Raw genomic sequence first — 14358 nt, 5'->3', positions numbered from 1 at the left:
AAGATACAAACCCTAGAAAAATGCATAGTTATGAAAAACTTTGCATGCACTTTGTGAGGGGAGGGTGTCGGACCTCACCAGGAGTCCATGAATGCCAGATATGGCTGTGGGAGGCAGTGCGGTGCTCTGCTTAGGCTCTTGGGTTCTGGGGGCAGAGAGACACAGTTCAGGTCCAACATACTAGCTCTCTGACCTTGTTACAGGGCTTTAACCTCTCTGAGCCTCAGTCTTCTGAACGATAAAATGAATAATTATAGTCATCTTACATGCTGCTGTGAGACCGCTGGGACACCACAGGAAAGGCTTCAGCCGGGCCCAGCACTCAGTAAATGGGGACTCCCAGTATTTAAGGAACTAGTTCCCCAAGGCTGGCCCATGGACTACCTGGATCAGAATCACATGAGGGAACTCCTTAGAAAATCTGATTCTGCAGGCCTGAACGGAGGCTAGGAGTGTGCCTTTTAAATAAGTCTCTGTCTCCCGGTTCTGATGGGAGTCAGAGAAGCACCGTGCCTTTCCAGCCTCTGCAGTCCAGTTCCTGAAAAGACAAGTTTCTGGTAGGCAGGCAAGAGCACAGAACGGGGGAAGGGATGTTGCTGCCGTTGGGTGTTTGTTGCGGCCCCCGCTAGGGACGGGCAAAACCCGGGCTACCCTCCAGTGGATCTTGGTGTCCCACCGTGCCTCTAGCTGTCCCCCTGTCGGAGGCCTGACGCCCTGCGGGCCGGGCCATCACGGGGAGGGGCGAAAGGCAAGGCTTCCCGGAGACGGAGCGGAATGGAAAGCGAAACCCGCCTGCCCAGACTTTCATTTTTGCCGCCTCCCCTCGCCATCCAGGTGGCCCCCGTTCCCCTGTCGCGCTGGGGTGCAGCCGTCGCGCGCCCCCAACAGCCGGCGCACTGCGTCCTCGAGGGCCGGCGACCCCTGGCGGAGAGAGGAAGGGTAGGTCCCCGACGGCAGGAGCCCCATGGCGGAGGCCGAGGGTTCCCTGCGCCTCCGCGACTGGCTAGTGGCGCAGATCGAGAGCGGGGGCTACGCCGGATTGCGCTGGGAGGACGCGGGCAAGACAGTCTTCCGCATCCACTGGAAACACGCAGCCAAGCAGGGCTACCAGGCGCGTCAGGACGCGACGATCTTCAGGGTAAGACGGCGGGGCCGCAGAGCGCTTTGGGCGCGCCAGGTCCCAGCGTCCCCGCAGACCGACGTGCTGGCCCTGGGCCTCAGTTGTCTCTAGGCTGTGAGTAGTGTTCATATATGGGAGACGCTCAGATACCCTCTTCAAACAGACTCAGCCGGGCTGCAAGACTGGCGGCACCCCTCCACCTCTCAGGGGGCCTCTCCACGGGGAAATTAGACGCCACTGATGGGAATTCCCTCAACTTCCCACCCTCAAACGGACAACCCCTGCAGCCTGGGGACATTATCTGCTTTCCAATATCAGCCTTTCTCAGGGACCTCCTCCAGGGATGCCTTCCCTTTCCTCAGTCATCATTAACTTCCTCCAAACTGGCTCCTTCCCATCAGCATTTAATCTCTGCACTCTGTCCCATGAGCATTAAGTAACCAACGCAGATCAGGCCAGCACCCCAAACGCCCCGGCCTCCAGCTCCCACTTCTCTGGGCCCTCTCTCCGTCCACAGGGTGAGGCTTCTGGAAAGAGTCTGCTGGGCACGAACTCCCTCACCCATAGCTCCCCAGTTCCTTCTCCCGATTCCTCACGTCTGACTTCTGTCCCTACTGCTCCTGTCTCTCGGTTCCAGATCCAAGAATGCCAACATGATCTTCTCTGACTTGGGTTGGTCTGCGCCTAGTGGCCCCTCCCTCCTCATTGGAACATTCTTACTTGGTTTCCAAATTCTCTGCCTTCCTGCCACCCATTTTTTCCTTCTGCCTTCCTGGCCCCTGCCTCTCAGCCTGCATCCCCTCCTTTCGGGACTCTCAGCACTCGCTCCTGCACCTCCTTCCTTATGTCCCACTGCCCCCTTCCACAGCCTCAGCAGGGGGCCCCACAGCTCCCTGCCTCCCGGCCATGCCCCAGACCTGTGTCCAGTGGCCCCCACAGACCTCTCCAACTCAGCACACCCTTAACGCCACACTCATCAGCTCACCCCTATGGGCTACTGTGTTCCCCAAAATGGAAGATGGCACCAATTGCCACCTAGATGCCAGAGCCAGGCACCTGAACGCTGACTGCTCCCCTATCTCCTAGTTTCATTCTACTCCATTGCCAAGGTCTGCTGGCCCCTTTGCACAAACTCCCTTCAACCCATCTACTTGGATCCATTCCCACCATCTCTCACCAGAACACCCACAGCGACCTCACTGAGCTCTCTGCTCCCCGCATCCCTCAGCTCTCCCCTCAGTCTTCCAAAGGGTCTTTCTAAATGTAAATCTTGACACTGCCCTATTGAGGATCCTTCGATGGCTCCCTATTGCTCTCATGATAAGGTCCCAGCTCCCTACCATGGCCTCAGGCCCTGCATGAACTGCACCTCCCTGGCCTCATCTCTCTCCAGTCCCAACCCTCCCCAACTTTAGATCTGGCCTGACAGTTCTCTCAGTTTCTAACTGCTTTATGTCTCTGTCACCACTGGACCTTTGCACATGCTGTTCCCCCTGCCTGGAACACTGTTGTTTTCCCCTTCACCTGGCCAACTCCCATTGTGCTCAGCTTAAACATCTCAAGAGAGGCTTCCCTGATGCATTCCTTTGTTTAGTGTATTTATTAAGCTCCAACTGAGGTGCTTCTCCCAGGCCATCCCTGATTCCTTCTGCTTCCTCCTTTGGAACAACTTCCCCTATGAGTTGTAAGTACCTTATATGAATATCTCCTCCATCAGACTCCCTCCAGCTGCTTGAGTGTGGTGACACTAAGCACAGTGCCTGGCCCACAGAAGGTGCTCAGTCAGTGATGAACAACAGGTAGTTAGGTTACATGGCGTGTCCTTTTGGACTGTGCTGCCCAAGGAGGGAGATTATGGGGACTAGCCCTCCCTGTCCTTCTGCTTGCTTAGACCCATACCTCAGTGTACCACTGACACACACATGTGACTCCCTGGCTTCGCATGCTCCTGGTGCCCCAAATAAAACTTGGCCTTTGAGGACATTCATGATCCAGCTTCAGTCTGTCTCCTCTTCCTTAATTCCTTTTGCCCTTTCACAACCACATACAGTCAATCCTCATTATTCATGGATTCCATATTTGCAAATTCACTTACTTGCTAAAATGTATTTGTAATCTCAGAATCAATGCTCAAGGCACTTTTGTGGCCATTCACAGACATATGCAGAACAGTGCAAAATCAGAGGCACTAGATGCACACATTCCCATCTGAGGCTGATCAAGGTGATGCTCTGCCTTCTACTGTAAACACGTGTCCTTTCTGCAGTCTAAAGTGCCATCTTTTTAATATTTTTGTGCTTCTTGGTGATCTCACACTTAAAATGGCCCCAAGTGCAGTGCTGAAGTGCAGTCTAGTGTTCCTGTGCATGGGGAGGCTGTGATGTGTCTTATGGAGAAAATACATGTGTCAGATAAGCTTCATTCAGGTGTGATTTACAGTGCTGCTGGCCCTGAGTTCAATGTTGATGAATCAACAGCTTATATTAGAAAAGGTGTCCTTAAACAGAAAGACACATAAAACAAGGTTATGTATTGATCAGTTGGTGAAAATGGTGTAACCAAGGGCCGGTTCTTAAGAACCTCATCCTGTATTTCCCCAGAGAGCAATGACTCAGTATCTGTTAATTCAGTGTTTGTGCAAATTGTTTAAAATACAACTACCCCCAAATAAGGAGAATCAGCTGTGCACATGACCTCAGACACACATATCCAGTTCCAGCAACAGCAGGCTGCTCCCTACTCCCTGAATGAACTATGCCCTTCCATACCTCCAGGCCTTTGCTCAAGCTGTTCCCCCTGCCAGGGATGTCACTCCACCTGGCAACTTCCTACCACCCTTCAAAGCCCAGCTGAATTCACTCCAGGAATACTGAGTGTCCCGTGTGTGCCAGGCATCACTCTAGGAGCTTGGGGACACAGCAGTGAACAAAACACAGATCCTCCTCTAATCATGCTGATAGCATCCTGGGGCATGTACCCTGGTTACCTTGGGTTAGAATACCCCTAATATAATGAATAAATACTGCAACAGGTGTGCTCTGACCCTGTGCCAGGTGCTGTGTTAGGCACTTTCCATAGACTACTCACCTTACACCCACCAACCTCATGAGATTGGGTATTTTCAGCATGGTTTACCGACAACAAAATCAAACCCCAAAGGTCTCATCACTGGCAAACAGCACCAAGACAGGAACTGTGACTTTTCTGCTTGGTGTTCATGTTTCTCATCAGGCCTGGAATCTCTGAGGGCAGTGATTGAGTAAGACCTGTCATTTGCATGCCTCCCTGGATGTGATGGATGCAAGCAACACATCACCTCCTGCCCTCTCCTTTGGCCCCTCTGGTCTGGCCACACTGGTCTTCCTGGAATCTAGCAACTTCTACCCACCTCAGGATATTTGCAGTTATTGTTCCTTCTTCCTAGAACAGTTTTCCCCCTGCTCTTTGTCATACTCCATCCTTCTTTCCATTCAGGATCCACTCAAATGCTACTTCCTCCAAGAAGCCTTTTCTGATTGCCTTCTCTAAAGTAGCCCCTCATATATCCAATTTGGTTAGTTCCTCTACAACAGTCATCTAGTTTGTTTAATGAGTATCTTTGGTGTGCATGCTTTCTTGCAAAAAGAATACCTGCTGTTTTGTGGGTATTCTTACTTTATACACATCTTAACTTTTTATTTGCTCAGAGTCACACTCTGAAGACCTATTCTTGTTCTCTGTATGTGTAATTTGCTACTCCTAGATGCTTCTAGATGCTGCACAGACTATAGTGGGCACTCATGACAAACACACCCTACCCCCTTTCCCAGGGATGGGCACAAGTTTGCTTTCCAGCACCACAAGGAACGCTGATCTGGGTATACTTGATGTGATCCTCCCGTGAGCCTCTGTGAGAATTCCTTTGGCACTGGAATTTCTGCTCATGGGGTATGTTTATACTAAATGTGACTAAGCATACCAGGTTACCATCTGGAAGCTCTACACCAATTCCATGCCCACCAGGTGTCCACATCCCCACCAACTCCTGGCATTATCCAGCTAACTAAATTTTGTCAGCTTATAGGTGACATCTCATATTTTTATTTGCATTTCCCTGACACTAATGAGTTTAAGTACATATGCTCATGGACTTCTGGTTTCCTCTTCTGTAAACCAATCCTTGTCTTTGATAAGATCTTCTTCTTTAGGGGATGACTTCTGTTTCTTGTTGGTTTGAAGAAGTTCCTTTTATGTTCTAGATCTTAGCCCCTTGCTGAGTTCAGATATTGTAATTTTTTTTTGGCCCATAGTTCATGCCTTTGAAGTCTTGTTTGAGAAGAATTCTCTACCCCTCAAAAAATTTCTCCTATATTATCTTCTATTGATTTTACAGTTTACCTCTTACTTTTTTATTTTTTAATCATCTGGAGTCCACTTTGTATGCTGTAATAGGTTGGGGTTTCGTTTATGGCTTTCCAGATAGCAAATCATTGTCATTGTTTTATACCCCACCATCCTGTTTATTTCTTATTTATCACAGTACATAACTTGGACTATAATTATTTCCATTTAGCTGTTTGCAGCTGTCTTCTCCCATTAGACTTGAGTTCACTGAGAACAGGGACCATGTCTGTCTTCCTCCACATTTAATGCCCAGCCCCTCGCTTGCACCTAGCACGCAGAGTTGAAGGAATATGTGTTGGACGGAGGGAGATAGGGAGGAAGAGAGGAAAGGATGGAGGGCAGGGGACAGAGGGTTGGAGGGAGAGAAAGAAGGGTGGGAGGCAGGACAGTCCCCTCTCCCAGGTACTCCTCCCCAAGTACCTCTGCTCATCCCCAGGCCTGGGCCATCTACAAGGGCAAGTGCCTAGAGGGTATTGACAAGCAGAACCTCTCCACCTGGAAGACACGGCTGCGCTGTGCTCTCAACAAGAGTGCCGATTTCTGTGATGTGCGTGAGCGCAGCCAGCTGGACATTTCCAACCCCTACAAGGTCTGCCCGATTGTGTTGGAGGGTGCCTGTGGCCCAGGTACCATCCTGCCCCTGGAGGTAGTGGCCAAGGATGGCTCGACAAGGACCTCACTTTGCCCATCTGGAAAATGGGAAATGGTGGGCTTGTGAGCTTAAACTCATGGGCTGGTAAACATAGGACCCTCAGACACTCAGTTTATCTTCCCATTCAAAAAGGAAGAAACTAAGGCCCAGAGAGACATGGGCTGTGCCTGAGATCATGCAGTGAGCTGGGGTCCTCTTGTCTGGGATCATCTTGGTTGAAGGGGTTGCCCTTGGGGCCCAGGAAACAGCAGGCTGTCTCTTACTCCATCCAGTTGCCAGGGCTTGTGCTTCTCCTGGAGAGGAGGGCATGGCCTGGAGCCAGCAGGAGCCGCCTGCAGAAGTGATGGACTGGACTGCAGGGCAGACCAGGTTCCTGTGTCCTTCCAGCCCCTGCAGCCTTGACAGCTGCGTCACCTCCCACCAGCACTGCCCTGTGTGACCTCCAGCACCAGCAGTGATCGCCCTCTCCACCAGCCCCTGCCCCATCATTGTCCCTGTCCCCCCTACTGTCTTCTCTCCTCTGCCCCATCTCTGCCATCATTTTCAGCTCCCTCATTTGCTCCCCTTCGTCTCCGTCACCTCTGGCTCCCTCACTGTCCCCGTCACCTCCACCATCTTTGGCTTCATCACTCTGCCTGCATCAACCCTGTTTTCTCCAGATTGCCTCCCCTGCCGTCAGCACTGGCTCCATCACTCTGTCCACACTCACCCCATCAGGTGCGGCTCCGCCACTGTCTCCCCTTTCCTCCACCACCGCTGGCCTCTCACTGTTGCCCTCACTCCCTCATCTCCATTCCCATCACTCGGTCTGTATCACCCCATTATCTCTGCCCCATTGTCTGTCTCCTGTCATCTATGCTTCTTGCTCTGTCCCCATCCCCCAACCAGCCTGCCTGCTGTCCCTATCAAGATCCACTCCACTTCTGTCCCCCTCCCTGTCACTGCTGTCCCCGTGTTCTCATTCACTCCTAGCACTTCTCTTCCTACTACAGTGAGCACCACCTCTGACCCTGTCCCCCCCAACAACCCCATCAACTCTCTCTTTACCTCTATGTGGGGAAGGGCCTGGAGCTCTGAAACCTCAATGCCCCCATCAACCCCAGTGGCCCGGACCCCTCGCTGACCCAGTAGGGACAGTCTGGGAGCACCTGTGGCTCATGGTCTCCTCTCCATCCTCATGACCCTCTCTTCCAATGCTCAGGATGGCTCCAGATTAGCCACAGAGGATAAGGACAAGGAGCAGCCCCCAGGCTGGCCCAGCAGGGCTCCCTGCCACCAGCTGCCCTGCTCACAGGCCCTTTGGCTGACCACAGTAAGGACTGGGTCTCCCCACCTACCCTGACCTCCTCCCTGGGATCTTCGGGGACCTTGATCTAGAGATCAAGGGACTCAGGGAGAGGTGGAACCTAACTGCATCCCTTCCTTCCCCAGGGTCCCAGAAACAGGACCCTGCACACCCCCAGAGCCCCTTGCCCTTCGAGTGCTTCAGTGACCCTGGTAAGAAATCTGAAAGCCCTCCCCTCTGAACAGTGTGCAGAACTGGAGAGGACCCAGGACTGGCTAGCCTCTGTCTCCCACCCATAGCACCCAATCCAGACAACAGCAAACATTTGTTGAGAGTTTTGTCTCTACCAGGTATCCTTCTAAGCTCTTACCACTGCCCCGTGAGATAGACACTGCCATTATCCCCACTGTACAGATGCAGAAACCAGACACAGAGATCAAGAACCTTGCCCAAGGTCACACAGCTAGTAACCCTGGGAAAGTTACTAGCTTCTCCCAGTTAAAGCCCTTAAGTGGCAGTGAGAGATTACAATGCGGGGGCCTGGCTGCGAGTCCACAGCCTTAACCATTGAGTATACTGCTGACCGCTCAGGTTATTACTAATATTATTTCTACCAGCATTAAAATATTTGCTGGAAGAAGCTCCCAGAATCCCAGAGGAAGGGGCTGGGAAGACCACAGGGTCCCCTGCCCTGTCGGGGGTGGGGCCCTGGTGTCGCCAACGCCTGGTGCTCGAGCCCACTTCGGCCCTCAGATTGCTGGTTGCACGTGCGGCTGTTCTACGGCGTCCAGCTGGTGGGCGAAGCCACAGTGCGCAAGGCCAAGGGCTGCCATCTGTGCCCGCGGGCAGCCACCGCCTCCGCGGAGCGCCTGCTGGGGCCGCCACTGCCTATCGCGCAGGTTCGCTTCCGGAGCCGCCGCCCGGCGCCCACCTGCTGCAGCGCCTGCTGCCGCGCCTGGAGCGCAGCGTATTGCTGTGGGTGGCGCCTGAGGGCGTATTAGCCAAGAGCCTGTGCCAGGGCCCCGCACCGCGTGCAGCCCAACCAACTGGAACGTGAGCGCACCTGTCAGCTGCTCTACACGCGCCGCTTCCTCGCCGGTGAGCATGGCGGAGGGGCTCCGGGGGCCGTGGGCAGAGGAGAGTGAGCCCGCGAGATGTGGGCGCAGGGGAACAGGCTAAGGGTTCAAGGCGCCGAGTGGACATGTAAACGAAGGACTGGGCACACAAGCGCTAGGAATGGGAGCCGACAAGGGTATCAGGAGGGCTGGACACTGATAGAAGACACCGTGTAGGCTAGGACAGGCTTGGCACATTGTGTGCCAGGCATACACATAGGGCTTGGGCACATATATTGGTATAGGGCGCCATGCATGGGGTGGGCATTAAGGGCACTGGGCACAAGATAGGCATAGGGGAGGGCAGTGGGGATGGGATGGACATAGAGGAAAGGTATAGTAGTGAGCATAGGGGCACCAGGCATGGGTCATGAACACTTTAAGTGGGCACAGATGTGGAAACGAGACAGGCATAGGGATATGGAAGTGAGCAGAGAGCATGGGCACACAATGGGGATGTAGACATGGGATATGAGCACAGGTGGGCGTCAGGTGGGAATGCCCTGTCTTGGCCCAGCCCCCACAGTCTTGGTGCCCGTAGAACTGTGCGCCCACCTGCAAGATGGTGACCGAGAGCCTGAGTACCAGATCTGTTTGTGCTTTGGCGAGGAGTACCCGGGGCCCCCAGACCAGCCCGAGGAGCAGCTCGTCATGGCCCATGTGAGTCACCTTCCCCTCCAGTGGAGAACCATATCCTCCAGTCACCTCTGAATGGCCCCTCCCTGACTCCCTCCTGTCCCAGCTTTGCCCTTGACCTGATGACCCCTCTGGTCTGTAGGACCCTGCTGTAAAAGGCCTGTGGGGTGGGGGCTGTCATTAGGGCTGTGACTTCCCACCAGAATGTATAGGGCAGGTAAATGAGAGGGTTGGCTCATTGCCCCACCCACCTCCACAGGTGGAGCCAGTCTTTGCCAGGGAGCTCCTCCAGCCCCTGAAGCGCCACAGCCACGGTTCCCTGGTGGCAGGTCCGCAGCGCAGCATCCCTGATGACATCACTCACCTGCTGACGCAGCCGAGTCAGCCCTAAGCGGCCACTTCCTTCTCTGTACCCTCCAAAGTCAGCCTCCATCCCAGCCCTGCCCAAACTGAGCCACTGGACCTGGGGTGTCCCTCAAGGTGGGTGGGACAGTGGAAGCCAGTTTGGGGCCTTCACCCTCAGCTGCAGGGATGGAGCTTGGAATGCCCCGTGTGGTCCACTGCCCAGCAGCTGGGCCTGGGGTGCAAGGAAGAAACCAACTTCGACCTTGAGGTTCTGGAAACAGCAATTGCAGAAACAAGACTTCATCTCTTGATGAGAGCCCGATAAGTTTATGGCTGTTACTTAGAGCCCATTTTACTTGCAAGTAATCCATTATAAGGTTTGCTGAAAGCTGGGTTTACCAATCATTAGATCCTAGGGTTCTTCAGTGTGGGGCCAAAAAGTCACAGAATGGCCTGCCTTCTGAGACATTCTTCCTCCCACCTGCCATTAGTTTCTCTCCTTTTGTGGCCAGAGGAGGGGTCCCAAAACAGAAGACTTGGCCTGAACGGGGCAGGGGAGAGTGGGGCTTTGGAGGCTAACTACTGAACCACAAGCACCAGTAGATACTGCCTTTGAGAAACTGAGGCAGTCCCCCAAACACAGCCCTCAGGCAGAAGCCACATCAGGAGCCTGGAATCCAGCCCTTCTCCAAGCCAGTTTTGCAAACTGTAAGCAGTAGAGAGTCCTAGAGAACTGGGAGGGAACCTGAAGGCAATTGATCCTGCTTTGTCAGTAAAGTCACTGTGTTCTGCCTCAGATTTCAGGCCTTTTTTTCCTTTTCAGATTTCTATTTATAGGAATTCTTTTACAGATGGCAACAGAATAAATCTTTTAGTGATACATTAATTAGCCATTTTTATGGGGGGAGTGTATGATTCAACAAAGGACAGAAGACAGTTGGGTCACTATTTTTTTATTCAGTCAACAAATGTTAATTGAGCACCTACTCTGTTCCACTAATGCTGGGCACAAGGGATAGAGGAAGACTGCATGGTCCCTACTCTCTGGGGTTCACAGCCTGTTTTCCAGTGGGGGCCCAATGACTGTCCTCTACCCCTGCCCCTCACAGAAGAGGTGGTATTAGGGAGTTATAGAATCCTGGGTTCAAATCCCAGCTTTATCACTCACTAGCTGTGTGACCTCAGGCAAGTCACTAACTTCTCTGAGCCTTGGATTCTTTACTAGTCAAAAGAAACTGTGAAGGCCCCTGGAGCTGGGTGGTCTGAGAAGTAAATGTAGAGGGGACGGGAGCTGGCTTGGCATGGTGAGTGACACACAGTGGTTGCCCTCTCCTCTGACTTCGTTACTTGTGGGTGGGAGAGCATGGAGGAGGCTGTCCCACTTCAGGAGGCCTGACTGTCTGTCCTGGGTGTCACTATTTCCCTGGCCAAGGCTGCAGCTGGCCAGGAGCCTCAGTTCAGAGCAGTAGGCCTCAGCCAAGTCCAAACCCCTACTGTGTACTAGGCTCTCAGAGGCCACTGGACTCCATATAAGGGCTCCCATTGCCTCCTCGCCACGGCCTAGACAGCTGAAGAGTTGCCAGGTCCATTTTAGAGATGGGAAACTAAGACTCAACCAGGGTCAGGGACTTGCTGGGGAAGCCTCTGGGGAGGCTGCTGTCACTGCCAGGATGGCTGTCCTTCCCACACCAGTCACTAGAGGGCACCGGGGCTCAGCAGGCGGGTTTGGCGGCCGTCATTCCCAGGCGCCCAACCAGCATACACCTCTGTGCTAGGAGGGCAGGGAATCGTGTGACCTCTAGGGCTCTTCACTGCGGAGAGAAAGAAGATCACAGGCCTGGCACGAGAAAAAGAGGAGAAAAGGGGAACTAGAAGTGGGGATTTGAGGTCCCCACGGCTTTTCTCCAGGGCACTCCCAGCTTTGCAGCTCAGCCCCTTGGATTCTCTCTCCTCCATCTCACCGCGTGTCTCTCTGCCCCTCGGTCTCTTGTATCTGTACCTGTGTCTCTGTATGCCCATTTTTCTCTCTATCTCTATAGATTCCTTTATTTCCCTCTTTGAGTGATTCTTTATATAGTGTGTGTGTGTGTGTGTGTGTGTCTGTGTGTGTCTGTGTCTGTGTATTTCTTGGTTTTTGTGTCTCTTATCTTTATCTCTTCACGTCTCTGTGTCTCTCTGTTACTGTCTCTCATTAATCTCTGCCTCTCTTTTGTCTCTCTTTTTTTAACTCTTTCTATCCCTTTGCTTCTCTGCCTTTATCTCCTTGTTTCTGTCTCTGCCTTGCCCAGTTTCACATCCTGTCCCTCCCCAGCCACCACCACTCAGCACATGTGGGCTGAGGGTCTCAGGCCTTCCCTCCCATCTCCTCACCCCTGGCAGCTGCTCAGAGCTTCCCAATCCTGGCCTCTCCTGCCCGCCCCACTTGGGCCTTGGGGGAGGGGGGCGAGGGAGGAAGGGAGGGCAGCCTGGCGGACCCACCCCTTTTTGCCTTTCCAGGCTGGGAGGCTGGGCCAGTGGGTCTTTTAACCAGCCCTGGACGCTGTGCCTGGCCCCTGCAGTCCCCGCAGCCGCCAGCTGGGCCAGCTCGGCCAGCCCTGCCAGCATGCAGCAGCAGCCCCCACCCGGGCCCCTGGCCCCTGTGGCTGAGCCGACCAAACCTCCCTACAGCTACATAGCCCTGATTGCCATGGCCATCCAGAGCTCCCCAGGGCAGCGGGCCACCCTCAGCGGAATCTACCGCTACATCATGGGCCGCTTCGCTTTCTACCGCCACAACCGGCCCGGCTGGCAGAATAGCATCCGCCACAACCTGTCACTCAACGAGTGCTTTGTCAAGGTGCCCCGTGATGACCGCAAGCCAGGCAAGGGTAGCTACTGGACGCTGGACCCCGACTGCCACGACATGTTCGAGCATGGCAGCTTCCTGCGCCGACGCCGACGCTTCACCCGGCGGGCAGGTGCTGAGGGCATCAAGGGCCCTGCCAAGGCACGCCGTGGACCCCTCAGAGCGAGCAGCCAGGACCCAGGAGTTCCCGATGCCACGACTGGCAGGCAGTGCCCATTCCTGCCGGAGCTGCCAGAGCCCAAAGGCCTGAGCTTTGGGGGCCTGGTGGGAGGCTTGCCAGCCAGCATGTGCCCTGCAACCACTGACGCCAGGCCTCGGCCACCTGCGGAGCCCAAAGAGATGCCTGCACCCAAGCCAGCAGGCCCTGGGGAGCTCCCTGTGGCCACCTCATCTTCCCCATGCCCAGCTTTTGGCTTTCCTATGGGCTTCTCTGAGGCTGAAGGCTTTAGCAAGGCCCCTACACCCATCTTGTCCCCTGAGGCAGGCATTGGAAGCAGCTACCAGTGCCGGCTGCAGGCGCTGAATTTCTGCATGGGGACTGACCCAGGCCTCGAGCACCTCTTGGCCTCAGCAGCCCCCTCCCCCACACCATCCACCCCTCCAGCCTCACTCCGGGCCCCACTGCCCCTGCCTGCTGACCCCAAGGAGCCCTGGGTTGCAGGCAGCTTCCCCGTCCAGGGAGGATCCAGCTACCCATTGGGGCTGACCCCCTGCCTATACCGGACACCAGGAATGTTCTTCTTTGAGTGAAGCCATCCCGGGCCTCTGCCAATTATACCCTCCAGGCTGAGCCTAACTAGGATCTGAGGAGCTCCCCAAAGACCCAGGTCTGGCAGCCAACAACTGGGACAGGAAGCCAAGACTGGAGTGGTGAACACTCAGCCAGCCCCTAAGGCCCCTGGACTTGGGGGTGAGGGGAGGCAGGGTCCTACTGGGATTTACTCTGTGGCTCTCAGGGCCAATAAAGCCAGTGTGATGATGAAGGCCAACTTGTTGGGTGGTTGGGGGCCAAGGACAGGGACTCCTGGTTCTGTGGTGGCTGTGGTTGTGGGGTGGGGTGACAGGGGTGGGGGCCCTGGATGGAAATGCCTGACATGAGGCCTTCTTTTGCTGGGGACTTTCCTGGGGAGTTTCCCAGGAAGGAAGGGGGAGCAGGAATGGGGAGAGAGAGAAGGGATGCAACCAAGAGAGACACCAGCGGGTGAGGCTGGGCTGGGATGAGGGGCTGATTCTCTAGCCCTAAACTCTGTGACTCAGCAACCCCCATTATGACTGGTCATAATAACCATGGCTGTTTGTGGCACTGATTCTGTCCTGGGCTTGTATAAGTATGCTCTCCTGTGAATCCTGTGTGGTATGGAACGTTGTCCCCATTTCACAGGGGTAGAAACTGAGACTCAGAGAGTTTGGGCCTCACTGGCTCCAACTTCAGATGGCAAATGAGTGGTGGAGAGGAAATCAAAACCAGGTCAGTGTGTCTCTCCCCCCGTCTGGCCTGCAGCTTGGATGAGGACGCGGGGGTAGGAGCAGGGCTGATGGGGACTCCAGAGTTGGGGGGCATTTTTGGAATCCTGGAATGCCAGTGCAAAAGAGGCACCCTTACCCCCTGTACAGACAAGGATCCCAGAGCTCAGAAGGCAGGCACCAATCCCTTTGTCCAGATTCCCACATGAATGGGGGACCTCCCTAAGCCCTCATCTCTCCAAAGTCTCCTGGTGACTCTTTCAGAAAGCATTTCTCTCATGGAGGGGAGAGGTGTGGCTGTCCTGAGTACAGATGAGAAGTGATGGAGCCCTGACCTTTGGCCTTCTCTAGCTGCCCCCTTGGGTGGAAGCAGGAGATATGGGTGATCTTGTGGCCCCCACCAGAGGAACAGACTTGGGGACCTGAAGCCTCACTGTCCTCACACACCCCCAAAACCATGGTTGTTGAGGCAAATGGCTTACTTCCAGAGCCTCAGTCTGCCCATCTGGATCA

The 14358-nt window shown here is 54.4% G+C and overlaps 2 protein-coding genes across 5 annotated transcripts; both read left to right on the top strand.

Annotated features, from left to right (window-relative positions):
* The first annotated feature begins 829 nt into the window (after positions 1 to 829).
* Positions 830 to 8182, top strand: LOC118931780 (interferon regulatory factor 4-like). Of its 2 annotated transcripts, none has more exons than XM_057502875.1 (4): positions 830 to 1138; positions 7357 to 7467; positions 7587 to 7652; positions 8058 to 8182. In XM_057502875.1, the coding sequence occupies exons 1-4, from the start codon at positions 965 to 967 to the stop codon at positions 8061 to 8063; spliced, it is 357 nt and encodes a 118-aa protein (XP_057358858.1). In that variant the 5' UTR covers positions 830 to 964; the 3' UTR covers positions 8064 to 8182. The 2 variants fall into 2 exon arrangements, with proteins under 2 accessions (XP_057358858.1, XP_057358857.1); XM_057502874.1 differs by lacking the exon at positions 7357 to 7467 and adding an exon at positions 5940 to 6050.
* A 216-nt stretch (positions 8183 to 8398) lies between these two features.
* FOXS1 (forkhead box S1) lies at positions 8399 to 13365 on the top strand. 3 transcript variants are annotated; one of them, XM_036924746.2, is made up of 3 exons: positions 8399 to 8538; positions 9097 to 9215; positions 12033 to 13365. In XM_036924746.2, the coding sequence occupies exons 2-3, from the start codon at positions 9118 to 9120 to the stop codon at positions 13129 to 13131; spliced, it is 1197 nt and encodes a 398-aa protein (XP_036780641.2). In that variant the 5' UTR covers positions 8399 to 8538; positions 9097 to 9117; the 3' UTR covers positions 13132 to 13365. The 3 variants fall into 3 exon arrangements, with proteins under 3 accessions (XP_036780641.2, XP_036780642.2, XP_036780643.2); XM_036924747.2 differs by having other exon boundaries at positions 8432 to 8538; positions 9073 to 9215; XM_036924748.2 differs by lacking the exon at positions 8399 to 8538 and having other exon boundaries at positions 8574 to 9215; positions 12204 to 13365.
* Positions 13366 to 14358: the final 993 nt, after the last annotated feature.

This window comes from Manis pentadactyla, chromosome 5 (genome assembly GCF_030020395.1).
Source record: "Manis pentadactyla isolate mManPen7 chromosome 5, mManPen7.hap1, whole genome shotgun sequence".
NCBI lineage: Eukaryota > Metazoa > Chordata > Mammalia > Pholidota > Manidae > Manis > Manis pentadactyla.
The sequence above is the reverse complement of the archived record's forward strand: the minus strand, read 5'-3'. Positions and strand labels throughout refer to the sequence as shown.

Bases quoted from the DNA above. Each gene is read 5' to 3' on its own strand.
- LOC118931780 (XM_057502875.1), top strand. From the start codon at position 965: ATGGCGGAGGCCGAGGGTTCCCTGCGCCTCCGCGACTGGCTAGTGGCG. The intron at 1,139-7,356 runs GTAAGACGGCGG...TCCAATGCTCAG, and splicing joins AGGACGCGACGATCTTCAGG to GATGGCTCCAGATTAGCCAC. The intron at 7,468-7,586 runs GTAAGGACTGGG...TTCCTTCCCCAG, and splicing joins AGGCCCTTTGGCTGACCACA to GGTCCCAGAAACAGGACCCT.
- FOXS1 (XM_036924746.2), top strand. From the start codon at position 9,118: ATGGTGACCGAGAGCCTGAGTACCAGATCTGTTTGTGCTTTGGCGAGG. The intron at 9,216-12,032 runs GTGAGTCACCTT...TTGCCTTTCCAG, and splicing joins AGCAGCTCGTCATGGCCCAT to GCTGGGAGGCTGGGCCAGTG.